General features: G+C 43.2%; 1 protein-coding gene across 2 annotated transcripts in view; it reads left to right on the forward strand.

The window, feature by feature from the left end:
* TTC13 (tetratricopeptide repeat domain 13) overlaps nucleotides 1–27,044 on the forward strand; it is a 1,386,998-nt gene that overhangs the window by 238,307 nt on the left and 1,121,647 nt on the right. For both annotated transcript variants that reach the window (XM_086927141.1, XM_086927142.1), the window contains exon 7: nucleotides 19,592–19,708. In XM_086927141.1, the coding sequence (XP_086783267.1) occupies nucleotides 19,592–19,708 (117 nt within the window). The remainder of the gene's footprint in view (nucleotides 1–19,591; nucleotides 19,709–27,044) is intronic.

The raw sequence follows: 27,044 nt of genomic DNA on the forward strand, positions 1-27,044 counted from the left end.
ATACCCTGCCACACCTATAGTGGCCAAAAACGATTCAGAAAAGGGGGTGGTGATGAACAGAGTGTCTGAATTAAGCAGACCACTCTTACCCAGTCCGAAGATCAGGGCTTGATCCATCACCGTTATTTATCTCACTGCACCATCCCAGCTCAGAACCTGGCTATATGCAAATCAGTCTGTCCCTGGCCCAGTGCATCATGGGAACAGGGCAGACTAAACTACCAAGCCAATTCTTCACCAGAAAAGAGACAAGCTACCGGGGACCGGTTTCTGGCATTTCAGCCGTCTTCGGCCCGGCTTGCTTGAATCCTGATGGTGCAGTGAGAAAGGGACTCATGTCTGAGTATACCCTGCCACACCTATAGTGGCCAAAAACGATTCAGAAAAGGGGGTGGTGATGAACAGAGTGTCTGAATTAAGCAGACCACTCTTACCCAGTCCAAAGATCAGGGCTTGATCCATCACCGTTATTTATCTCACTGCACCATCCCAGCTCAGAACCTGGCTATATGCAAATCAGTCTGTCCCTGGCCCAGTGCATCATGGGAACAGGGCAGACTAAACTACCAAGCCAATTCTTCACCAGAAAAGAGACAAGCTACCGGGGACCGGTTTCTGGCATTTCAGCCGTCTTCGGCCCGGCTTGCTTGAATCCTGATGGTGCAGTGAGAAAGGGACTCATGTCTGAGTATACCCTGCCACACCTATAGTGGCCAAAAACGATTCAGAAAAGGGGGTGGTGATGAACAGAGTGTCTGAATTAAGCAGACCACTCTTACCCAGTCCAAAGATCAGGGCTTGATCCATCACCGTTATTTATCTCACTGCACCATCCCAGCTCAGAACCTGGCTATATGCAAATCAGTCTGTCCCTGGCCCAGTGCATCATGGGAACAGGGCAGACTAAACTACCAAGCCAATTCTTCACCAGATAAGAGACAAGCTACCGGGGACCGGTTTCTGGCATTTCAGCCGTCTTCGGCCCGGCTTGCTTGAATCCTGATGGTGCAGTGAGAAAGGGACTCATGTCTGAGTATACCCTGCCACACCTATAGTGGCCAAAAACGATTCAGAAAAGGGGGTGGTGATGAACAGAGTGTCTGAATTAAGCAGACCACTCTTACCCAGTCCAAAGATCAGGGCTTGATCCATCACCGTTATTTATCTCACTGCACCATCCCAGCTCAGAACCTGGCTATATGCAAATCAGTCTGTCCCGGGCCCAGTGCATCATGGGAACAGGGCAGACTAAACTACCAAGCCAATTCTTCACCAGAAAAGAGACAAGCTACCGGGGACCGGTTTCTGGCATTTCAGCCGTCTTCGGCCCGGCTTGCTTGAATCCTGATGGTGCAGTGAGAAAGGGACTCATGTCTGAGTATACCCTGCCACACCTATAGTGGCCAAAAACGATTCAGAAAAGGGGGTGGTGATGAACAGAGTGTCTGAATTAAGCAGACCACTCTTACCCAGTCCAAAGATCAGGGCTTGATTTTGTCCACCCTAAGCGTGGAAGGGTATACTCAGATGTGAGTCCCTTGCTCATTGCACCATCAGGATTCAAGCAAGCCGGGCCGACGACGGCTGAAATGCCAGAAACCGGTCCCCAGAAGCTTGTTTCCTTCCCAGTGTAAGAATTGGCTTGGTAGTTTGGTTTGTCCTGTTCCCATCATGCACTGGGACAGGAACAGACTAATTTGCATATAGCCAGGTTCTGAACTGGGATGGTGCAGTGAGCTAAAAAACGGTGTTGGATCTAGCCCTGATCTCTTGACTGGGTGAGAGTATTCTGCTTAATTCAGAAACTCTGTCCATCACCACCCCTTGTTGTTAAATATTTTGTCCACCCTAAGCGTGGAAGGGTATACTCAGATGTGAGTCCCTTGCTCATTGCACCATCAGGATTCAAGCAAGCCGGGCCGACGACGGCTGAAATGCCAGAAACCGGTCCCCGGAAGCTTGTTTCCTTCCCAGTGTAAGAATTGGCTTGGTAGTTTGGTTTGCCCTGTTCCCATCATGCACTGGGACAGGAACAGACTAATTTGCATATAGCCAGGTTCTGAACTGGGATGGTGCAGTGAGCTAAAAAACGGTGTTGGATCTAGCCCTGATCTCTTGACTGGGTGAGAGTATTCTGCTTAATTCAGAAACTCTGTCCATCACCACCCCTTGTTGTTAAATATTTTGTCCACCCTAAGCGTGGAAGGGTATACTCAGATGTGAGTCCCTTGCTCATTGCACCATCAGGATTCAAGCAAGCCGGGCCGACGACGGCTGAAATGCCAGAAACCGGTCCCCGGAAGCTTGTTTCCTTCCCAGTGTAAGAATTGGCTTGGTAGTTTGGTTTGCCCTGTTCCCATCATGCACTGGGACAGGAACAGACTAATATGCATATAGCCAGGTTCTGAACTGGGATGGTGCAGTGAGCTAAAAAACGGTGTTGGATCTAGCCCTGATCTCTTGACTGGGTGAGAGTATTCTGCTTAATTCAGAAACTCTGTCCATCACCACCCCTTGTTGTTAAATATTTTGTCCACCCTAAGCGTGGAAGGGTATACTCAGATGTGAGTCCCTTGCTCATTGCACCATCAGGATTCAAGCAAGCCGGGCCGACGACGGCTGAAATGCCAGAAACCGGTCCCCGGAAGCTTGTTTCCTTCCCAGTGTAAGAATTGGCTTGGTAGTTTGGTTTGCCCTGTTCCCATCATGCACTGGGACAGGAACAGACTAATATGCATATAGCCAGGTTCTGAACTGGGATGGTGCAGTGAGCTAAAAAACGGTGTTGGATCTAGCCCTGATCTCTTGACTGGGTGAGAGTATTCTGCTTAATTCAGAAACTCTGTCCATCACCACCCCTTGTTGTTAAATATTTTGTCCACCCTAAGCGTGGAAGGGTATACTCAGATGTGAGTCCCTTGCTCATTGCACCATCAGGATTCAAGCAAGCCGGGCCGACGACGGCTGAAATGCCAGAAACCGGTCCCCGGAAGCTTGTTTCCTTCCCAGTGTAAGAATTGGCTTGGTAGTTTGGTTTGCCCTGTTCCCATCATGCACTGGGACAGGAACAGACTAATATGCATATAGCCAGGTTCTGAACTGGGATGGTGCAGTGAGCTAAAAAACGGTGTTGGATCTAGCCCTGATCTCTTGACTGGGTGAGAGTATTCTGCTTAATTCAAAAACTCTGTCCATCACCACCCCTTGTTGTTAAATATCGGTGTGGAAGGTCGGCATCAAAAGACTGGACGGTGTCCCGACTTCCGCCCGGAAGTGAGTATCCGGCGTTCTGTGTGTGTTTCGGCTGGGAACGGCAAGTGTCGCGAACGTGACACGTACCTACCAAAAACGAGTGTGTCCTTGTGTAATGGAACTGGTACACATGTAAAGCGCTCTAATTCTATATCACAAAACAAGCATTTACAATGAAATAGGTCTCGCCTTTGAAAAAGTTAGAGCTATCGGCATTGTAAATGACAAACTTTTTATTCATGGGTTGGTTTTGAAAACAGATAAATAGATGGCATTGTCATTTACAATTCCAATAGCTTAATCTCTCGCAAATGCGAGACCTATTGCATTTGCGCGCACACACACACACACACACACACACACACACACACACACACACACACACAGCTACACACACACACACAAAGAGCCACACACACACACAAACACAGAGCCACACACACAGAGCCACACACACACAGAGCCACACACACATAGCCACACACACACACACATAGAGGTAAACACACACACACACATAGAGCCACACACACACACACAGAGCCACACATACACAGAGCCACACACCCAGAGCCACGCGCACACACACACACACACACCCACCCACACACACACACACACACACACAGCCACATACACACACACACACAGCCACATACACACACACACACACAGAGCCACACACTCAGAGCCACACCACCACCACCACCACCACCACCACCACCACCACCACCACCACCACCTTCTTCTTCTTCTTTGATATTACGGTGACACCAGGCCACTCTCGAATAAGCACTTACCTCGATGAGAGACCTCCAGAATCGAAAACACCTTTGGTCCAGGAACACTACGTAGGATTATCACCAGCGTGTAAATATAAGATAGTCACGAAAACAACACTGCACCAACAAGGATTGATTTTTGTGGCTCTCTGCTTCCACATAGACATAGACTGCAGTGATCATATTAACTAACATTCACTTGCATTTATTTTTCATGTGAGGGGCTTGTGGAAGGCTAACAAAATAGTTACGGAATATTTTTTTCTTTGTAATCACATATTTGAGCCTGCCCCACGATCACTGACCCAGACCCCTTTGCACGGAGGATCAATGTTATAGTAGTTTCTTCACTACACCTCAACAGCCGATTAAAATGTATAACACTACAAGCAAAACATTATCTTGCTCGGATTAGGTAATCTTTCAGGAGCCTAACAATCTCTGGAAACCTCAGATGCAAATCCCATTCCTAAATTTTCTACTAAACTGCCACATGCAGACATTTGTGCGCTCGATTTGGAATATTAGATAAATGTTCGTTGCCTACATGCGACATTGCGAGTAAGTAATACTCTCGCTCTCGAATGAGCCGCCGCGTTTCACACCCCGATCTTGCCGCAGTTCCACCCCAAAGTGCACCGTCTTACCAGTAGACAACGTGTATTTACACCAGCATGGCCACAGGACAGTATCACCACTACAGATCATACGGACGAAGCTCCACTTCCAGCAGTGACACAATTCATTACATGAACAACTTCGCGCATGCTCCGTCCAGGTGTTTAAAAGGACATGCCTATACGTCCATTCAACCAATATGAAAGAAATTGAAAACACATCTATTTTCTTCATTTTGGTATAATTGTGGCACCCGCGCTTTACTTTTAAGATGTTATAAGTAAAGCGCGGGTGCCGCGTTTATACCAAAGTGAAAGAAATATATGTTTTTTCTATTTCTTTCATTTTGGTATAATCGCGGCACCCCCGCTTTAGGTGTAACATTTTAAAAGTAAAGCGCGGTGCTGCGATTATACTAAAGTGAAAGAAATTTCTCTTTTAGAGCCGTCCCTCTTGGACGGGCTCAGCCTGACTTCCTGCTGGAGTAAAAGGTTTATTATCTTCTTTATGGGGCCATCTGTTTGGACCCATAAAGAAGATAACAAACCTTTTACGCCAGCAGTAAGTCGGGGAAGTACGTCTGAATGGAACGGCTCTAAAAGAGAAAAGAGTATGTCACTGTAACCTCTTTTCCAGTGGCTGGCCACCGTTCAGCATGAACTTTGACGCCAGCAAATGGAAAAGAGGGGCGGGGCTTAACCCTTGCTAGTGAAAGTACTCTAAAACATTAAATCTCGCCAGCGAGACTGCGCATGTGCGCAGCCTACTCTAGCCGAGACCTAAAATGTACTTGGTGTGAGTAGCAGTGCCAATTGACAGGCAGTGCCAGCATGTACAGACTTGCTTTCATGCATGCCACCCTGTACAGTTGTGAACTGTAGAGTTATTATTATTTATATCTCTGTTCATGACTGCTGCTTGGATTAATCTTTCTGTATTTGTCTCCCCAATTTTGTTATTTCATTACTAAATACAAAAAAAATTCAGAATATAATATACTTTCTCCGTGTGCTCTCTTTTTTCCTTTCATTGATTAATTCCAGCTAATTACTAAATGTGATATCCTGTTGATACATTTGAGTGTGTTACATGTACTACTCACAACTAAGATTTACTATCTTCATAAACAAGCCCCTTGTAGCACACTTTGACTTCAAATACCCTGTACTGATGGTGCTCAGCTGAGGCAAAGAAGGGTGCATCTGAGAGACAGCTCTTTCAGGTGCATTTCAGAGCAGGTTGTGCTCCTACAGCTGCCCAGACTATTCACGCTGTACTTTTGCAGAGGGCTGTACTTACTGAGTTCTTGTTACACTCCTTTGAGTAAAGCCTCGTTCACTGCCCTGGTCACGGAACCAATACAGATATACATCTGTGCGGCACACAGTGATGAGTGACATGCCTCTATGCCACCAGAAGCTGGTGCCAGGGAACAGCACATGCTCAAGAGAAAATGCCAGGGTTGTGGAGGGTAACAGGCCAAGCTAAAAGAACCTCAAACCCACTTCAGCGGTACGGCAACAAGTTATGTGTTGCTACAGCAGTCACATGGTGGCATGACATGACCACTAAGCCTAAGTGTATGGGGTGTATTAGGGAGGGTGAACAGTTAGACAAATTGCGATGCATGGAGAGTTCTCGCATGGCAAGCGGAACAAAAACAAATTGAGCATGGAATGGATGAGGCCATGAATGCAAAAGGCACCTTGGCATGAATAGTTGAATTATGGGAAGTATTTAAACTGGAATCTACGTTAAACGTCAGTTGGTAACTTATTTAAAACAAGGAATTCTTCATTGTATTTTCTCTTTGACAGCACCTACTTGTGTACACAGGTTGCCGCAAGTTACACTCCTCGCCACTGCCATTGTTTCTCCTTTGGTGGTGGAGGGTGGGGGGGTAGGGATGTGGGGGGGTAGTTTGATGCAATGTGTTCCCCTCCCAGTTAGGACACCTCAGTAAAGAAGAGACCACACAGTAAAATGCCACTCATCTGCAGCAACCAAAAGTCAGAGGTTTGTAAATTCAGCAGGGTGGTAGTGTTATTACAACCCCAGTAGAATAGATGTGTCTTGGAGAGCGCAGCACTGCAAGCAGAGGTGAGGAGGATCAGTTTCCAGTACATCATTAAAGCGTGAAAGCCCCCGGGGAAGTGGCGCGCACATGCTTTAGCCTGTCAGTAAATGCACAATGGCATTTTAGGATGTTTACAGTTAACATCAGGTTGGCTTTTAAAAAGCACAAAAGGAAGCAGGAATGGAAACATGCACAGACGAGCGGCGGCGTAAACTACAAAACAAGCATCCCCAGACGGAGCTCCTATGGGGTCTGCAGGCAACTCTCAGCTGGCTAAAGGCTAGCCGACCCCGCGTGTGCTTGTTTGCCTGAGTTCCGTGCACCCACCAGCTGACAAGTACCGGAAGTGATGCTCTGCTAAATGACGGCGGCGAGTTGTCGCTGTTGTGCATGTGTTATGGACAGGTAAGGCAAAATAAAGTGCAAATTCGACCAGCCAATCCCATGACAAAACAAGCATTTACAAATGCAATATGACTCTTATTTACACGAGACCTATTGCATTTTAAATGGAAGTGGGGGCGTCGAAGAAGGCACGAACAGAAGTGGAGGGGGGGTGGTTGGACGATAAGTCACAGACTACTGAAGGGAACGGGGGAGGCAGGGGAACAAAATTGTTTTTAAAGTAAAGGGGCCGATAGCCATGGAAGGATAAAAATGACGACTATCAAGCTGAAAACCAATCACGATACAGCATTTAGAATTTAAGCCAATAAAAAAAATGACCGGAAAGTGGACGGCGCTTCCCCTACTATACTGTATACTGCATGCCTTGCAAAGCATGCTGCGCATGTGCGTTGCAATGCTAGGCAAGACCTAAAAAGGACATGGAAGCTGCCAGGTCTTCTGAGAGTCACGGGAGAGAAGAGGCTTAGAGGGGAAACTCTGCTGGGACTGCTGAGGCCATGGAGAGGAGGAGAGCATTGCAGAGAACATGTTGGTGCAGCAACGACCCACTGAGAGGAGGACGTCGTGCCACAGAAGCTGCCAGGATTGCTTTTAGCCAGGGAGTTGGTGGAGAGGTCAAGTGAAGTTAAAAAGGGAAGAAAAGGAAACACAATAAAGGGAGCTTTAGAAAAGTAAAAAGCAAACTATTTTTTAGGTGCCTGTGCACAAGCAAAATGCTGTTCCTCAAATGGAAGGGAGTCTGTGGATGAAGTGGGGTGACTGACTGCCTATTGCAGTATGCTATGGTGAGGGGAACCGAAGAGTGAATGACAACTGAACAGACCAATGAATGAAAAGGACTGACAAAAGCACCCTGCATGTACATATAATATATTGTATTAAAAAAAAACAATAGTCCGGCAAGACAGGCAAAAGTGTTTCAAAGGCCAGATCTAAAAATGGAGAAGGGGGCTATTACAGTAGAAATTTCACCAATATGATTGAAAAAAATAAAAATGTATGAAAGTAGTCATTTTTGTCTTTTTTTAATATTCATATATTGCAGATCATACCAAAAAGGAATGTGTGTTCAAAAAATAAAAAGAATTTCTCAGTTAATTATTCTCAAAAATTGCAAACCCAGTTTCTTTGAGCCTTCTGTGCCTATGAATCCACCCCAAAACAATTCTGTGAAATTAACATTGTCACGCCCACAATTAACGGCATGACATACGAACACACACAGATGTCATGTTTGCGTGACAAAGCTCTACCCCTTATTTGTGCGTATCCACCCGCTGGCATCAAACCTACTCTACAATGACTGCACGCCGAAGTTCAAAGTTTTGCCTGGTGCAGCACCAGTACTGCCCTGTTTCACTATTGCCAAAGCTGAGATCTAACAGTGACTAAAGCTTCAAGAACAAAGAGAGAATTTCAAGAGGTCTTGACCAGGCTCCGTAGGAGGACAGGCAGTAGTATAAGTTTTGTGTAGTAGGCTGTTGGTGCCTGATTGCACAAAGATAGAAATTTAGTAGATTTCTCTGTAGTACCTTTGAGGTGTTATGCCTGATATCCATGATGTGCTGTGATCATGGTGCAGTGAGTGAGCTATGATAGCTAAGGTGAAGTTAGGAGAAACCTGCTACACATTTTAACTTTTTGGCAGACCCAATATGTTTTCTAGTGCATAGAATTGTGTTACAAGTCTCCTGGCAGGTATTAACATGAGTTTAGCTTTAGTTGCCAACCAAGTGCTAAATTTCATTGGTGATGTGTGTGCACCCAAGAAAATCTTCTCTTTACAGGGGTTAGTTCTACCCAAATTACCAATCATTGACACAACAAATGTTTTGTGACAGCTGATTGTAGGAGCTGAGTCCAAACATATTTACCTAAACCCCAGTGGAGAGACTGCCTACTGGCTCTTCCCTAGTAAATCTGAGTAGTACGTCTCACTTAGTCTTCCTGATTGCTTATGATTAAATGTGACGTTGGGCTCCCATGTTGTGGTCCGCCTAGATGTTTGTGGCCCATACGGTTACAAGATGCTCAATTGGATTTAGCTGAAGATAAGATTGTGGTCCCTCATTTTTCCTGCATGTCTCCCATGTACTGCTCCTCAGATTCCCCTGTTTCTCTGAAATTCTTTTAACCCAGATGTCAAACCTCAATTTTAGAAGAAGGTGAGTGTGATATTTTGCCGATCACTGGAACAAAAACACGCCAGTTCCATCAACAATGCCTATCGCCAGACCAGAGAATAACCTTAACAAAGGCTTGGCCGAAAGGTCAGGCCATCTACCTATCCGTATCCCTTAATTTGTGTATTACTCTGAGACCGTTAATCTGCAGCAACACAGAGTAAAGAGGGACAGTAAGACTTGAATCTAGAGCTCAGTGGTTTCCCACTAAAGGAGGTGGCTCACTTTAAATTTGAACAACTGGATTTGAAGCAGCTGCCCTGGTACTGGATATAAGCAGCCTCATGTCCTGCAGGGTTAATCTTTTACTCAAGGATTTCTACACGCATGTGTAGAGGTGCTCCTGGACCAGAGGTAGAATTCTTGGCTAGTTTGCTTTTAAGTTTGCGAACTATACCCCTATGACTGAGTAAGTACAGGTAGAAAGGGGCTGGGGTGTTAAACATCCTTGTGTATAGTGGGCCTGCCCTGCCTTGTCCAGCCAAGGCCTGGGTTTGGCATTCACATCGTTGCTGGGAACAAGTTGGAGAAACTGACCATGCCGAGATTGGATCCAGCAACTGTGTCCCAGTGTGACATGCCCTGTCTCTTAAGCAACACCCGAAGCAGTGTGCATCCCACTTCTGTCACTTCATGAGAACCCCCATGCTCACTGATGATTGTGTGAGGGCCTGCATTGCCATGAATCCTCTTCAAACACTGAGGATTGTTGAGGTCCCTGTGCCTTAACCTGCATTGTTGTGCATCACTTTTTCAAGAAATATTAATGATCGTGTGATGTCTGTGTGCCTTTATCAAGCAGAGCTGTGTATTTCTTCTTCAACCAATGCTGATAATTGCATGAGTGGAATAAGCATCGCTGTTTCCAAGGACAATAGCAGGACTAATCCAAGGATTGCTTAACTGCCATTAAGTCATACCAACCCTAGATAACCTTTTTCACAACGGGAGATGAGCATAGCCGAACAGTAGGATGTGATGGCCCTGCATTGACAGTGCTTGGCTGCGTTTGTTAAATAGACTTTCTGGGTAAGCAGTCGTAGTTAGGCTTTGGATTTCTGTCTGGGGCTCAGTTTTGAAGAAGTCCTTGGTTTGGTTTGATGTCGCACATCTTAAATAGCAGAGATAATAGTGTAGCTCACAGTACTCCCAAATAGTGAATATACAGATGTGGTACCAATCCACAGCTGAATCTAAGTCTTTCCTCATTTCTACATTAATAGTTTTGGCTTTGTAGCTTGTTGTAAATCTAATTCTTGATTACTCACAGTTCCATTTAGCCCTTTCTTTATGTTCATCTCCAGCTGTTCTATGTAGAACCCACTAATGTTCTCATATGTGTCATCAAGGTTGTGGGATTCCAGATTTGCCAGTTGAAGTCTGGTCAGCTGGAGAGATGTAGCGTTGACTTCTACTCTTGTGATTAAAGCCTATCTACTAATATATAAGAAGCTTATCAAGAGCGTTATTTCTTTACAACATTTGGCGACTATTTTTGAAGTTCTGACCAGGCAAAGAAGAAGATTATCAAAAGAAATACATTTCAAGAAGAAGTAGACGGACGCTACATCGAGGGAAAGACAAAGAACCCACCGCGTTTTGCTGCATGTGTTGTGGAGTTGAGTAGAGGCAGACTCTTGTTTGGGTGAAGAACCATGGGTGCTGTTTACGGCGTTTTTGGTGAGCAGCGGTGACGTCACATCACGATTTCATCTATCGTCATTCAGGTTGGATCTAAGCTCTGATGTATGATCTCCAACGATCGTGGTAAGAAGTGCTTCATTGTTATCGCTTTAAGCGTTGCTAGGAGGTGACAGCACGCGATCATTGCGCAAGATCTTATGCATCGAATCACGCTTAGACGTACATCGTCAGCATGTTATAACGGAAAACGTGGTCGGCCATTTTGAGACTTCATTTGCGTGCAAGTTACCATAGTAACCGGAGATAAGCAACGGAGGCAGCAAAGCGAGTCGAAAGAGAACTAATTATCGGAAAAAAATACAAATAAAGCGTGCATTATCTCGGTGACACGCACACCTGTTGGTATGTACTCTGCTTAATTACTTGTTTTGTTTCCAAGAATTCGAGCACAGAATATAAATCGGTAGTACACCCATCTCAAAATTTGGAAGTGTATTACAAAAGACACTTAGTCCAATTTGTTAGATTTTAGCAAGAAGTGTACAGAAATTTATATATAGATTTGGGTGTCTATGTATTAATTTAAATTTAATTTGTGCTGCAAACAAAATAAGTATTCAGTGTCATGGCTCAACAAGTTAATGTAGCTCTTCCACCACAATTTTTGAGCGAACCTGGTAATCCAACAGTTACTTGGGAAGACTGGATTGTAATGTTCGATAATTACATTGTGGCCTTAGAAGGTCAAGAGTTTTCAGCATAAAGAAAGAAAGCATTACTACTATCTTCTCTTGGTAAAGAAGGACAACGAGTATTTAAGTACCTCCCACAAGTCCTACAATTTGGGAGTGGATCAGATTTGGATGAATACAAAGAAGCAGTTTTAAGATTAAAAACAAGATTTGCAAAAGAAGAAAACATAGTCATGAACAGATTCAAATTTTATAAGAATAAAAAAAGAAGTGATGTTCGATAGATGACTTTGTAGCCCGCTTGCGTGAGTTGTCTATAAAATGTAATTTTGGACAGATGGCAGACGAATTGATTTTTGATCAATTAATTGTGCAGTGCAACAACAGGAAGATTCAGGAGAGACTCTGGGCTGCCAAAAATCCATCATTAAATTTGGCGATTGAATTGGCAAAAGTAGTGGCAGAGTCCGAGAAGTGTATAAAGGAGCTACAGAACGATAGCATACAAGAAATATCAGAAGTCTCTGACAAATTTTTTTTAAACGAAACTTCAAATTCGGATGAGGGTGCAGTAGGTTTTGTGAAGTAAAGAGGGAATAGTTTTCAAAAGAAGACTTTTATAGCAAGAGGGCAAAACAAAATTTGTAGTAGGTGCGGTAGCAATGCTCATTCTGCTGATTTTAAATTTTGTTTCGCAAATAATAAGGAATGTTTGAAATGTGGGAAATGGGGGCATTTCGCTAAAATGTGCTAAAACAAAGTAAAAGGGAAAGTTGCATATGTAGAAGATGGTAATCTTGAAATCAAAAGAGAGGCAAATAAGATACTAGTGGTTTGTGAGCAAGAGGTCAACACTGTTGATGAAAAGAGGGAGAAGAGACCAAAAGCGGAATTCAATATAGATGGTCACATAGTTATCCTTATGGTAGACACAGGTTCGAAGTGGACTATCATTCCTGAGTGTTTGTTCAAAGACATATGGGGCAGCAAACTATTATCTAAGAGTGACATAAATCCCACTGGTTATCAAGGGGAAAGTATAGAAGTTCTAAGCTATTTTAATAGTAATATTTGCTTCAAACATTGTTCAACATTTGGTAAATTGTATATTTCAAAAGATGGTCCGGCAATTTTGGGGTGGATGCACCAGTATGATTTGAACATTAGAGTGAATCCGAGGGCAGATGTTCAAGTCATGGTGGTGGATGATCAAGACATTACTGAAATTCTGGAGAATGCTAAAAGTGTTTTCAAAGAGGAATTGGGGGAGCTGAAGGGGTATTTGCACAAGATTATTTTAAAGGAAAATTCCATACCTATACAGCACAAGGTCAGAAGAGTACCCTTAGTGGTAAAGGAGGAAGTCAGGAAAGTCATTGAAGAAATGCTTCAGTGAGGAATAATCGAACCGGTAGAAGCTTCCAGCTGGATTTCTCCGGTTGTGATTACGCAGAAGGCAGATAAAAATATAAGATTCTGTGTTGACCTCAGGTCCCTGAATAAATGTGTAGTAGCGGATGTGTTTCCCCTGCCTAACATAGGTGAATTGGTTACGACTTTACAAGGTGCAACATTTTTCACAAAACTGGACTTAAAAAGTGCTTATCATCAGGTACATTTACACCAAGAATCAAAACACTTGACAGCATTCATTACCAGCGAGGCACCTTTCAGTTCACGAGGTTACCGTTGGTCTTATCTCTGCGGCCAGTGTATTTCAGAGGATGGTCACGGACATTTTTAAGGGGATCAAAAAAGCTATTTTCTTTCAAGATGACATACTTATTTTTGGAAACAATATTACTGAACACAATGAGACACTTACATGTGTTTTGAATAGACTTCAAGAGGCAGGTCTGACACTTAGGAAGGAAAAATGTTTGTTTCTAGTTGAGGAGATAGAATATCTGGGTTATGGCATATCGACTGAGGGCATCAAACCTAAAAAGAACCTTTTGGAAGCAATAGAGTTAGCTCCATGCCCATCTGATAAAGATCAATTGAGATCCTTTATGGGTCTCATAGAATTTTATGCAAAGTTTGTGAAGAATTTTTCTGAGAAGACTGCAGTTTTGAGGAGTTTATTGAAAAAAGGGGTGACATTTGTTTGGAAAGAGGAGCATATGGTTTGCTTCAAGAATATTAAAAGAGAGCTGTGTGATGCCAAAGTCTTAACTCCGTTTGATATACAGCTTACATCAAGTTTGATGGTGGATGCGAATAACATAGGAATAGGTGCTGTTCTGTTACAGAGACACTGTGATGGAGATAAGACCATTGCTTTTGCATCTAGACCTTTGTCATTATCAGAAAGGAATTATTCAGTAATAAAGAAGGAAGCGTTGGCGGCCGCATGGGGTGCGCAATATTTTAGAACCTATTTATGGGGCACTAGATTCAGAATCTACACTGATCATAAATCTTTAATTAGTATTTTGGCGCCAGGCGGTGGAGGTAAGGGTTCACCAAGGTTGTCAAGGCTAGCTTCGAGACTCCAGGAATATCAATTTGAGATGTTTTACATTCCAGGATGGAGGATTATACAGGCAGATTGTCTGTCAAGACTTCCAGTTTCAGGAGGTATTGTGGGTCTGGAAGAGAAGGAGGAAGAGGTAGCTGTTGCATATATTAAAGACATTTTATCAGTGGGTGAAGGTTCATTTACAAAGGAAGAGTGGTTTTCTGCTATGAAAGATGATTCTGTTCTTGCTAAAGTGATTTATTTAGTGAAAAAGGGTACTACTAGAGAAAGTTGTCTTACCACCGGTGCAACCTTACTTGAAAATTATTGAAGAATTATCTGTAGTTAATGAGGAGATTTTGATGAGGGGTGATACATTCATTCCACCATTTTCACTTAAGATCAAGGATTTTAACGTTAGCCCATGAGGGTCATTTGGGACAAACTTTAACACAAAGAAGAGTTCAAACTGATTTTTGGTGGCCTGCCATTGATTCTGAGACAGCGTTATGGGTAGAAACGTGTATGAGTTGTAAGGAAGGTGAAAAAAGGTTGAAGGTAGTTTCCACTCAATAAATGGGTCACATTGTTTCTCCAGACAAACCGTGGCATAGTATATGTTTGGATTTCATAGGTTCAATGGATGAGCTTCCTTTTTATAGTCGGTTTGCCATGGTTTTGATTGATGTATATTCAAAGTGGTTAACAGTAACATTTGTTAAGGACATCACTACTAAATCCACAATAGGTTTTCTTAAAAATATGTTTAATGAGGAAGGTATTCCGTCTGTTATCATAACAGAAATGGTACACAACTGATTTCCAAGAGGATGCAGGGCTTTTTGTCAGGTTCTGGTATTAAACACCATCGCACATCACTTTACAATCCACAAGGGAATGGCCTTTGTGAGAGAGTTAATAGGGTCATTAAGGGGATCTTACAGATGTCTATTTTCACAGGATGTTTTTCTGATGAGATTGTTCAAGAGATGGTTTGGGCGTACAGAGCCACCACTCACAATGTAGATGAAAAGTCTCCATTTGAAATTATGCGAGGAAGAAGACCTGGAACTAAGCTAGTTCCTTTTTGGCTAAAGAATCTTGATGGGAAAGTTTTGAATGATGAAAAAGAGAATATGTGCAATGTCCCAATATTAGTAGGAGATATGGTTAAGGTTAAGCCAGGCAGAATTTCTAAAGGACTCACTAAATACAGAGGACCGTTCTTAGTGGAACAAGTTCATCCACATTATGTGGTGTTAAAGAATGGTGAGAAATGGAATTATAGAAGGATTGCTATGTATCAAAAGGGAAGTTCAAAGCCTGTTGATAAATGTGGAGGTGCTCTGTTCAATAGTGGGTATATGTTGTCCACCCAAGATGATTCCACCAATCGGGATTTCATTAGATGTAGGAGAGAGGAAGGTGATGGAGATGCTTCACACCAACTGAGTAGTATGGTTCTGGGTGGTGATCTACATGGAAATGATTCATCAGTTTCTAACAATGCTAGGAGCTTAAGGTCACGTCGACCTCCTGTTTATTTGAATGACTATTTGTGTTAAGCAATGAATATTATTTCTATGTCACACTTATTGTTTGAGTGTTATACTTTATCTCAATGTAAAATGTATTTACTCCAAGGGAAGGAGATGTGTTGTAAATATAATTCTTGGTTACTCAATTCCATTTAGCCCTTTCTTTATGTTCCTCTCCAGCTGTTCTATGTAGAACCCACTAATGTTCTCATATGTGTCATCAAGGTTGTGGGATTGAAGATTTGCTAGTTGAAGTCTGGTCATCTGGAGAGATGTAGCGTTGACTTCTACTCTTGTGATTAAAGCCTATCTACTAATATATAAGAAGCTTATCAAGAGCGTTATTTCTTTACAACATAGCTCTGTCTTTTTTTTCTGCATAATTGCTTGGTTTGGTGGCCTCGGCCACATCTTTCTATAGACAGCAGAAATAATAGTTCAGCTTGCAGAGATCCAAGGTTTGAGAATTCAGCTGAATCATTGGGCTTAGCTCTTTCTGATGTGAAGTGACTTGTGTTTTAACGTGAAGATGGTGCTGTTGATGGTATGCCATACAGTGTTGTGCAGTGCAAAGTCTTGCCAGGTTTTGACGGTCTTGCAAAGTCCAGGTAACTGTAAATGTAATAATGAACATTTCTTTGATACATACACTATAAGTAGCTGGTAAGTACTAAATCAACAAGGTAACATATCTAATCTTATTGCAGATATTGGGAGTTGGACAATTTGTTCCAATGACTCCTATGGAAGTGGAAGGTGAACAATCCAATGACTTTAGAATCTAGATTAGGATTCGATAAACACTGAACTCGAAATTGAGTCAGCAGTAATCCAACCACTAGTCCTATCACAAAAGAGAAGTAATGTACTTCATTGCTCACAACCTGAACAGTCTATACATAGATGATTCATTTGTATAGGTGCATCTTTTTCCAGAAGTGCATTATTAGAGCTTGTGTATCACTTTGTGTAGCTGTGAGTGCACTGGGGTACTGCAGTACAGAAAATAAAAGCTGTAAAAAAATGGATGAAAAAACATGGGCTTGTGTTTTGGATTTTTATTTTCCGAAATGAAATCTCTAAATGGTCTGTTTAATGGATAACTCCTCCCACAGATTTTTCATCATGAAATTGCCACAGTATTGCGGACCAATCAACAGTGTTTGTCTCCAATACATCACAGTTTGAACACTTGAAATTACCACATATAATATATATAGAGCCACTCGTGGCCCTCTACCACAGTTCAGTTTTGCTAAGGCAACAATGCCAATCTGGATCTCTTGCATCGTGGCAAACAGCTTTTCTATTACTTTTCAGATTTTTTTTCTCGTAATTTTAACCCCAGTGTCTTTGACTTTAAATCCTGAAAAATGTTGTGAGATGAACTCCAAAATGCCCTGCACGTAGTACTTAGAGATCAGTCATTACTAAGCGTTATGTATGAGCTTTTAATGTATGCATACCAAATTTGTATGACAGTATAGGGTCCTGGTTTTTGCTACACTCCACTGATTGGAAAGTTAGATCAATTCTCAGTTTCCCCTGACAGACAAGACTGACTCGCTCGCATGCTACTTCTTGAACGCAAAGACAGCTGAGAAAAAAACGAATAAGGAGAGCTACTTTTCAAGGTCCAAGAGTTGAGGTTCTGGTCATTCAGACATAATTTTTCATTGGACCTGCGGTGCTCTGTGGAACAGTGGTTTCTGCTCCCTTCACAGAAGGACTGTCACCCATCTTCTAAATGACCCCCATACTGTTGCTGTGAGCATTACTGAGAGGGACCATAAGGTCACATAGTTTTAGGGTCACTGTACCATAGCTTATTGCCCTCTGTCAAGGGCTAACCCGTCATTAAAAAAGCTGTAGAGGTAAAGGCCTGGGCAACAGACAGGTAGCCTAGAATAAGTGAAAGTGTTTAACTGACTGTACAACCCGAGGAAGAAGGGCAATAATACTATTAAAACATTCCACCCACAGTGACAGAGATATGTGTTCTAAATAAACTGTGAGAAACAGAAAGGCATCCATTAAAATCTTGACGCAAAAAGGGTATGCCAGCCACTACTGTCCCTTTGCCACTCCATTTTCTTCAATGAAACTCTTCATTCCAATGTCCTAGTCAAACTATATGTTGCAGATAGAACCCTTATCAGGAACTATATGTATCTTGGTTAGCCTCTAGTTCTACCCTTTCAGCATTAATAGTCATTAATGGATTTAGGCACGTCTAAACATTCCATGCACAGACATCGCACACACTCCAAGCGCCAGCACACTCAAAAAGAATTTGGATATACTGGATCCCCCATGTCTGATAGAGACTTCTTCAGTAACCCCCGGCAGGTTAAAATGGTCAGGTTAGGGGAACCTGTCTAGTTGTGGTAAGATATTATGGAGATTAAGAGAACCTGCTTTCCATCTGCAAACCCCTGCAGTACTTTAGAGTGCTAGTTTAATATTTGTTCTCAATTCAGGAGGCATTACCCTGTGTGGGATATTACTTGTTCCTTTCAGAGTTGACTTGGAAGCCCCTGATCCTTGGGCAGCCAGTTTCATTAAGAGGGTGACCTGGAAAATGTCAAATGTTTTTTTGCTGGATGTCTCCTCCATGCAGACTGGGTGGGTGATGGGGCATGAGTTACCACCTATTCCAGGTTTCTCAAACACATTGCACTCCTTCATATGCATTCAATATTTGTCTCTCATTGACGCTCTTTCAGAATTTGATATGAACCAAATTATTGTGATTTCATCTCCGTTACGTAGCATTTTCCTCTGATGCAGAAAATACTCTGCATGGTTGGTTGGTCAGAGGTAGCTCGAGTTCTGTCTGACAAGTTGGAATGACCGTGTTATCTTCGGATTGGTTCCTTCCCATAAAGGCAGGCATACATGTTTTCCCCCATGATACATGGGCTCAAATTTCATTGGCTTTTAATTTTTCAAGGTTGTCTTTTCTCTCCTCCTGAAGGCATCAATGTACATGCTGTTAGATCCAAGGTGGAATCTGGCAAGACAGTCCCATGGGCCTTGGTGCCTATGTTAAGTAAATAATTACAGGATGAATGTTCTCTCCCGCGCTGTTACACAACATGACCTGGTTTGCCTAAGTAACTTGTTTAGGAAGTTTAGTTAGAAGAGGTTGCTTGCTCCTTTCAAAGTCCTCATGGTTACAGCCTTCCCAAAAGTCTGCTAGATGAGGAGGGATATACTTGCAAGTACAATTGAGTTGCCTGATTGACTGATGTGCAGTCGGCCCTTAGATCTCCCTCCAGATGAACCCCTCCTAACCACTCAGTCATCAGGTCTGTACTTTCAAGCTTAGTGAAGAGGAGTGAGTTGTATGGAGTTGGTGGGAACGTAAGAAAATAGATGAAGCAGAAACTGGTCATACATCACAACTGCCAACACATTTTAACTTTGCTGTGCAATTGATTCTTTACTTAAATATCATCATGGCATTTCACCAGTCTGAAGGGATTGGACTAAGAACTACAAGAGTCACTGCAGACCAAATCAGTAACTTGTACCAACTCATACCATTGTTACTCCTCTAATTCGAATTGCAGTTCCTCTTGTTACTTACCTTGTGTCATGAAGTACAAGGAACAGTATACCAGCTATGAGCTACTTGGCTGTAAAAGTACCTGCATTGATGTTTGCTAGCTATATCACAACATACACCATTCTGTAAAGACCAGCACACTTGTAGTATGGGAACTGTGAATTTTATTTCAGAGGTAAATGTGTACTGAAGTAAGTCTGTGAACTAGTTTTTCACGTTTTCTGTGGCACCAATGAAAGTATACAGTTCTAAGCACGTAAGGAAACTGGCGATGAAGGAGGGCAGGGTAGCTGGTACTGGCATGTCATGCACATGTTTAAAATGTGGTATCTATTTCCATGCTGACTGTCTTTGTGTTTTTACAGATTCTGTCTCCTCTAGGACGAATTAGTGAAGCACTGAATGATCTTTCGAAGGCTATTGACCTACAGCCAACTGCTCGGCTGTACAGGCACAGAGGTACTCTTCACTTCATATCAGAGGTTAGTTAAGATCATTCTGACAGACAGTCTTTAAAACTACTTCTAGGCCATTCTACTATCAAGATGTGTTAAAAGTAACACTGTGTTATATTGTTATTACCTCTCAATTGAAATTGAGTTGGCAATGAAAATACTATTATTTAAAATTCTATCAAAGGCACATTGAGCTCACTAAGGCTGATGAGGTGTTTTGAAAATTAGAATGTGTTTCTAATCCATAATTTCCATATTATCATGTCAACTTGGTAAAAAGTCAAGTTAGAGAAATGCACTCTGGCGAAACCTGACTGACAGATCTCCAACTTGATGAAAACCAGGGTGACGAAAAGCAATGCTACACATTGATGAGCAATCCAGCAAATACTAAAATATTTGGATCAAGAGTTTAAAAATGTTTCTGGAAACAAAGAGTTGCAGAAAGTGCAACAAGTGGCCAAGAAGAGAGAGACTTAGTAGGAACAGACAAAAGGGGATGCTAGGGTTGAGAAATATTGTCACATTAAAGAAAGTGCAAATAATGTACCATATTGTAGGTGCATGAGGAGGAGAAGGGGGATATGGTATGGAAGGGTCTCCCAAAAAAGCCCACAGGAAGTGACAAGAACAGAAAGATTTTTATGAGAGTTATGGGGTGAGAAAGGACGAGATGGAAGAAAAATAAGGAGTAGAATTGGTAGCTGGGAGAGCTAAAAACAGGTGGGCATGGGTCCTTCTTTTCCTTACCTTCACTCCCATGCCCTTACTCTCCATTGCATAGCAGTAAGAAGCCAAGGAATTGTATCACTTCAACGTTCATCAATATATTTTAGTCAGGTACATGTTAAATAGAAATGTGGGTCCTTTAATTCACACAGTTTGACGAGGTTGATACTATGTCATGATATTTGTCACCAGGATCACCGAGATCCAACCTAAGATCTAAGTGGTGACACAGTTACCTTTTGTAGTTCTATTTATTTATTTTCCAATTTATTCAGAAACTTTATTGGGTGGATCAGTATGGTAATTTCTTTTATCTTAAAGTTTATTATTTTGTATTATAACAGACATAAGATACAAGAAAAAACTGTTGAAAGTGAACATGAAATGCATGCAAGTGTCAGTTGTTCTATTTATAAAACCCTGCCATTTAATAATGCAGCCCTCTGGCTGCCTGCTTAATTTGTGCTAGTAGTTGCTTTTAGTGAGCAACAGCAATCTGTTTTTTGATATAGTATCTTATTTTTTAACATTAAACTTTGACACAAAGCATGAGAGACAAAGACAGAAAAGGAGAAAGGAGAAAGATAGGGGAGAAATAAGGGCAAAAATAAGATGGAAAAAGAACATGCAGGATTCAGTTAAAGAGACAAGAAGTGTAGGTTGGTGGAATAGAGAGGCTAGAGGTGGATTCAAGGCTAGGCAGGCTTGGTGTTTGACAACACCAGCATTCAGCAGCATCTTCAACAGGTTCCTAAGACAAACGTTGGGCCTCTTCACTTGTTTTTATTTTTTATACAAATTGACCCTGGTGCTGACCCACTTTTTTCTCTGATGCTGCTGCTTCACTAATAACTACTTAATCATGTATCTGTATCAATCCTTGTCATAAAGATACCTTATAATCAGTGAGCGCTGAACCTTTTTATAGCCAGTACTAGCCTATACAATTTGTGTCAGTCTGTGAAATGAGTCTATAAAATTAGTTAATTATTTTGCAAGAGTGGCTAGAGATTCAGGTATATTCTATTTGAGCCTCTACAGAGACAAACCAGGGAAACTGTAATTGTTTCAGTTTTTAGTAGCACTTGCCAAGCTAAATACTGGTGGTGGTGCAAGCATCATCAGTTCAAAGGTCCATACATTTAAATGTTGCAGGGATTCTGTGGAGTCCCAGAATTATGCTTGGGATCATAGAACCTTAGTAGGCAGGGACTGAGTCATCCTACCACCTGAGTACCTTTGAGCCCAGGACCGACTAGCTACAGTGTCTCGCTTGCCCTCCTACTCACTGATAGAGGCACAATTGATTAGACACCCCAGAACTCAACACTCCTGACCCTCTCAGGAATCGTGGTTGCAGGACACTCCCTTTCTCGCTCACACTCGTACTAGTCCACAGTAAGATCTGACAGAGACACAAGAAAAGTTTAAAATGTTTATTTTAACTGTTGCGCTCTAGTATGCAATGTTCATGTCACAATAGTAAGAAAATGGCTAACCCAAATACGGTCAACATAGTAAGTTTTCCTGGCTTGGCAGTTTGGTCAGGACTTTTATTATTGGGGAAGGACTAAGGTTGAGTTGCATATGGCTGGGTCTAAGTTTAGGTATCCGGAGTCCAGTCATTTTGTTAAGTACCGTCCCTGTCACCTTCCAAAAGGAGATTAACACTGGTTACTTGATCATTTGCTGGGGGAGCCTAATATATTGGGCAGGAATTTCCAATCTCATCATCCAGAAACCACTCCCACTGCACCCAAGGAAGAGTCATCATATGCACTTTAATCTCCAAAAAACTACTGTACAGGATCACCATTTCACTGGGTACCCTAGTGCATCAATTGGGATATTTATGCATGGTCAAAATGACTTCCGGCTCCAGCCATATTTTCGTAGCTACAAACCATTCAAGAAGCTGGTGGTATTTTAGCTATGAAAGATGATAGTGGTTTTGCCATGAATTGTTCCTATCCTTATATGGATATACTTTTATCATCTATCAGATCACGCTATTTTCTCTTTGATTACTGCACTGAAAAGCTAGCACATTTATGAACCGCCTTATATTGTACACCAAAGAGAATGTCTCAACCTTTGTCCTGTCATATGAGGATATTGCAGGATATTCTCGTCTCGTTTTTTCGTTTTTTTTCATAGAAAAAACGAGACGAGACGTACTGTGGCGGTAACGGAGCCTACAAAACAAGAGAACATATTGAGTTCTACCAGCCGGTACCAGGACGCAATTGGCAGTCCGTACATACAGTGAAACCACGGGGAAGGAGGTGCCTCGAATAATACGAGGAACCCTTAATTGAAACGAGTGATTGAAACCAACCTGAGCATTTTAACCAGTTGCCTGTCGAAGAAGAATAAAGACCTGTCGACATAGCCTTTCTTAATGAAAAACAATTGAACATCGAGTTTACAGAATAACCTGACCTGCTGACCATAGTGTATGGTTGAATGTGAAAATTAATGCATACAAAGACTGGAAGAATTAGAACACTTACCTGAGAGAAAGGATACCGGTCTATTGAACTTGATGACCCCAAGCGAATATATATTGTCCTGATGAAGGTGTGACCATATCTGCGGGCTCAAACACCGAAACGCGTTGACGCACTTTACTAAAATAAATTCAAACAAAGCCCAGGAGACTCTAGATATATTGTATCTTGTAATACTGGAAGTCTTAATGAATCTGTGTAAAGGCTATTGAATCATATAATCTGTAGCAACATTAGGTGCTCTATCTATAATAGGGGGGTTCTTTTGTTTATGTTCCTTTCAATTTACTTGCAATCTATTGTATGATTATCTCTGATGATTTATAAAATGTATTTTTTCTTCTCTTTCTAATATGCTGTATAAGTGTAATTTTACTATGTTTTTTTAAATAATCTTTTTATATTATGAGATATTTTTATGCAAAATGTTTTCAGTAGAATTCATTTGACTTTATACTGAAATTGTAACAAATATTATTTTTTAATAAAAAGACTGTAAACGTTATAGTCTAGTTCGTGACCAGTGATTTGAGCAATTGATTCAGTGCAAGTTGTGAGTGAATGAGATAGGAATACTGTAAATTGGGTGTTAGTATTCCTATCCACAAACCTTTCCAGGGATAGCCCTTTGACTTCCTAGTGTCTTAAGTACCCTGTTCCCTGGAACCTGTGGGGTCTTCTCCCATATTCTTTACTTTGTTCTTTTTGTATTGCCTGCATATTGCCACAGCAGCATCACACCAGCTCCGCATAGTCAGACCTTTGCTTTGTGAGTGCTTGTTTGGATATAGACATGATCTCTGAGCCCTCCCAAGAGGAGGGGATTACATTACTTAAGAAGACATTGAATATGATGCATAAAGGATGGAACAATATTTGCAATTTGGTTTTATGCAGGTTCTCTAGGAAATAATCTGATTCTTCAAGCCTTTTAACTTTGACAAGTGTGACTTGGTCTTCTGCACATAGTAGGCAAGAGTGGGGGTAGAATGGTTTAGTTGAGCTTCCAGGCCTCACATTATCTATGAACAGGTCACACTAGTCCTGAATAAAATGTAATTGTCTCCTCAGTTACTCACAGCAGGAATCCAACCTCTTAGACCCCAGGCTACAAGAGACCAACATCTTCGGAAGTGTGTGTGTGTGTGTGTATGTGGGTGTGTGTGAATGCTGCTTATTTTAAATTCTCCCTTTGCCTATTACTTCATGTGAGAGACTGGCTTAGTATATGGTGCTCAATTATGTAAGTGTAACACCTTGCATAAATCCAGACAACCCTTATGGTGACTTTAGTGGTCTTAGACCACCTTTGACAGCTCTCTCAGTGGTAGCCACGGACAGCAGCCTTAAGGCTTAGTCCAGAAGGAGTGTAAAGCAGCTTGTTTTACCAGTACTTAGTCTTATGGTATAGGTTAAGTGAAAAAGAATCACACTGTATAGTTATAGAAATAGGTATTTTATTACAAACACTCACTAACACTATTATACTATCCCCTACCCGGAGATAGAAACGCAATAGGCACAATACTTCGAAAATAGAGCACGTAAGTAGCACAAGTACACTGTGGTCACCAGGGGAAGACCAATCTATATACTATGATAGTGGTATGCGAACCACGACTCAAGTCGAGACTGGACCCAGAAGTCGTAGATGTGTTGGGGAACCACCCAGGGAAGGTACCCAGGAACTCCACATGGCCGTGTGCAGTGTGTGAATACGACAGCGTGATTAACACAAGTCAATGGGTAAGTAGCAGTGGCAGTTTTTCAGGAAAGGGACCCTTTTCAGCGGACCCTGAAGACACCCCATGGAAGATAGAAGGTTGGAGAGTCACCCCACCCGTGGATACCCACACCAGGAAAGCCGGGTCATAGGTGTCAAGTGACGTCGGAAACCGCCGTAGACCACAATGGAGGACTTCAGGAAAGATGCAACTGGAGAAGAAGACGAAGGAGTCGGGTGGAACCCACACGTGGATTAAAGTTGAGAGGTGCCTGCAAACTGAATGGACAGAGTCTATGCCGCTCGGGAGTGACCAGGAGGCATGGAAGACGAATACCCACCGGTGTCTATAGATGCAGGACGGTTGACGGTGCCCTTGTAGTTGCAGCTGTGTGGACCAGGTGATGCTGTGGAAGACCAGGAGCTGTTCATGAGCTGTCCCACATCGGATGTCGAGAACCCGGGGGTCAGTGTCTGGTAGGGGCACCAACACATCTTGGCAATGGCAACAGGGATAGAAAGAGAAGAAGGTGCAGTGTCAGGACCAGCATGATCCAAGTGACTCACCACGACTAGGTAAGTCAGAGCAGGTTAGAGCAGGCCCGAGCAAGCAGGCGAGCCCACTGAAATCAAAGAAGTCCCTTCAAAGGACCCGAAGAGCTCTGGAGACCAGAGTCACCCAGCCTTAGCAACAGCCAGCCGACGGGGTGCACAGGGGCTTGGTGCCGACGAGGGATACTGCCCTCAGACAGGTCTCAAATGAGTTCAGGAACTGACACCTGTATTACTGAGCCTGCGGGAGTCTGTAGGAGCCCAAGATCAGCAAACCGGTCAGTTACATTGCTGTGCCTGGGAATGCAGGGGAGTGACTCCTTCACTCCAAGGGAGATTCCTTTGGGTGTCTTTGATGTCCACAGGCCCTGTGGGGGACCTGTGTTAAGCACAGACACTGACGGTGCAGAGGACTTTCAGGACGATGAGATCTGGAGCAAACAGAGTCTTCCCGGTTGCAGTTTCGGTTACCAAGGCGAGCTCCGATGCGGTCAGTTTGACGCTGTCAGAATGTCCAGACGGTTGAAGATGACGCAGATCTGAATTGAATTCCACGACGAATCTAAGGTCCCACTGTCAGGTAAGCCCTTAAGTATCCTTAGGAAAGGTTGAGATTAATTTAGGGGTCCCTCCTAGAGGAGGGGCTCGACAGTGGGGAGGATACTCCTATGTCTTTTGTCCAGTTTCAGCTCCCAGAGCTGGTTTGAAATGGATCATGCACAACTGGACAAGGCCATTTTGAACAAACCCAGGGGCTGGACAAGGAGTAGGGAGCAGGGGCAGGGAAGTGATGCGTCGCTGTTTGATAGGACCAACAGAGACTTCCTGCCAGCCCCTACTCAACTTTTAAAAAGTGCTTGGACAGGAAGAGAAGCTCTCTCTGGGGTGTTGTCTGCTGAGACGGAAGGTGCTCAAGCCCGGCAATGGGCAGTTGGAAGGAGGACCCCCCCTGACGGCCCGCCAGGCCCCTATCCACACCAGAAGAAGAGCCCAGGACCGGTGCGCAGAAGCAGGTGCCTCTGCGCAGGGAGAAAAGAGGTGCAGGGAGCCAGTGAAGACTGCTCCCTGCAGAATGCACCCTCTTGGAGACCCGGAGGGCAAAGGAGAGTACTCCCAGTGGCTGGGGGCGCCACCAGGAGCAAGAAGATGCAGAAATGGGGCAGATCGGACCCCAACGGGCTGAGATATGGCCCCCGGAAGGTAGGCAACCTTTGACCCCTAAGAAGACCGACGACGGAGCGCATGGGGCTTTGCCGCTGGTCTCAGGGATGCCCCGGGGTTGGTCAGGTCCCAGGGGCTGCCCCAGAAGGAAGCAAAGTCGAGAGCCAGCATCACCAGCGCGGCTCTCCCCGGCACAGCGGGAGAGACGCTCATCTATTATGCGCAGAACAGGAGCACAATCGCCCCATAATGCCTTGCCAGGCATTTGGAAGTCTGCCGTTTTGGGGCTTGGTGCCCCCTACCCAGAGGAGGGGGGTCACCCTCAATGGTGAAAAGGTGCTGTGGGGAGCAGCTGGAGAAGCGTTGTCTCCCCCCCCAGCACGAAGAGACATGTCACCCTTAGTTTCCTGAGGATTTCAAAAGAACAACCCCTCAAGGGCTCAGTGAAGGTTGCATCACCTCTTAGGCTGGAACTTTTGCTCTATAGCTGGGGGTGCATTAAGAAGTGCATCATGGAGGGAAGGGCTGAGTTGGGGATGTCTTGAGAAGGGCATCCCCTGGAGGTGAAGTGGTGGAATTGCATTAAAATGCATTTACTAATGGTTATTTCTTTTAGAGGGACTGAATTCCACTGGTTTAATGTGAAGTATATGTAAGGTGATGTCATAGGCAAAGTGGAGTTATGTTG

The sequence above is a fragment of the Lissotriton vulgaris genome, chromosome 6 (assembly GCF_964263255.1).
Source record: "Lissotriton vulgaris chromosome 6, aLisVul1.2, whole genome shotgun sequence".
Classification (NCBI taxonomy): domain Eukaryota; kingdom Metazoa; phylum Chordata; class Amphibia; order Caudata; family Salamandridae; genus Lissotriton; species Lissotriton vulgaris.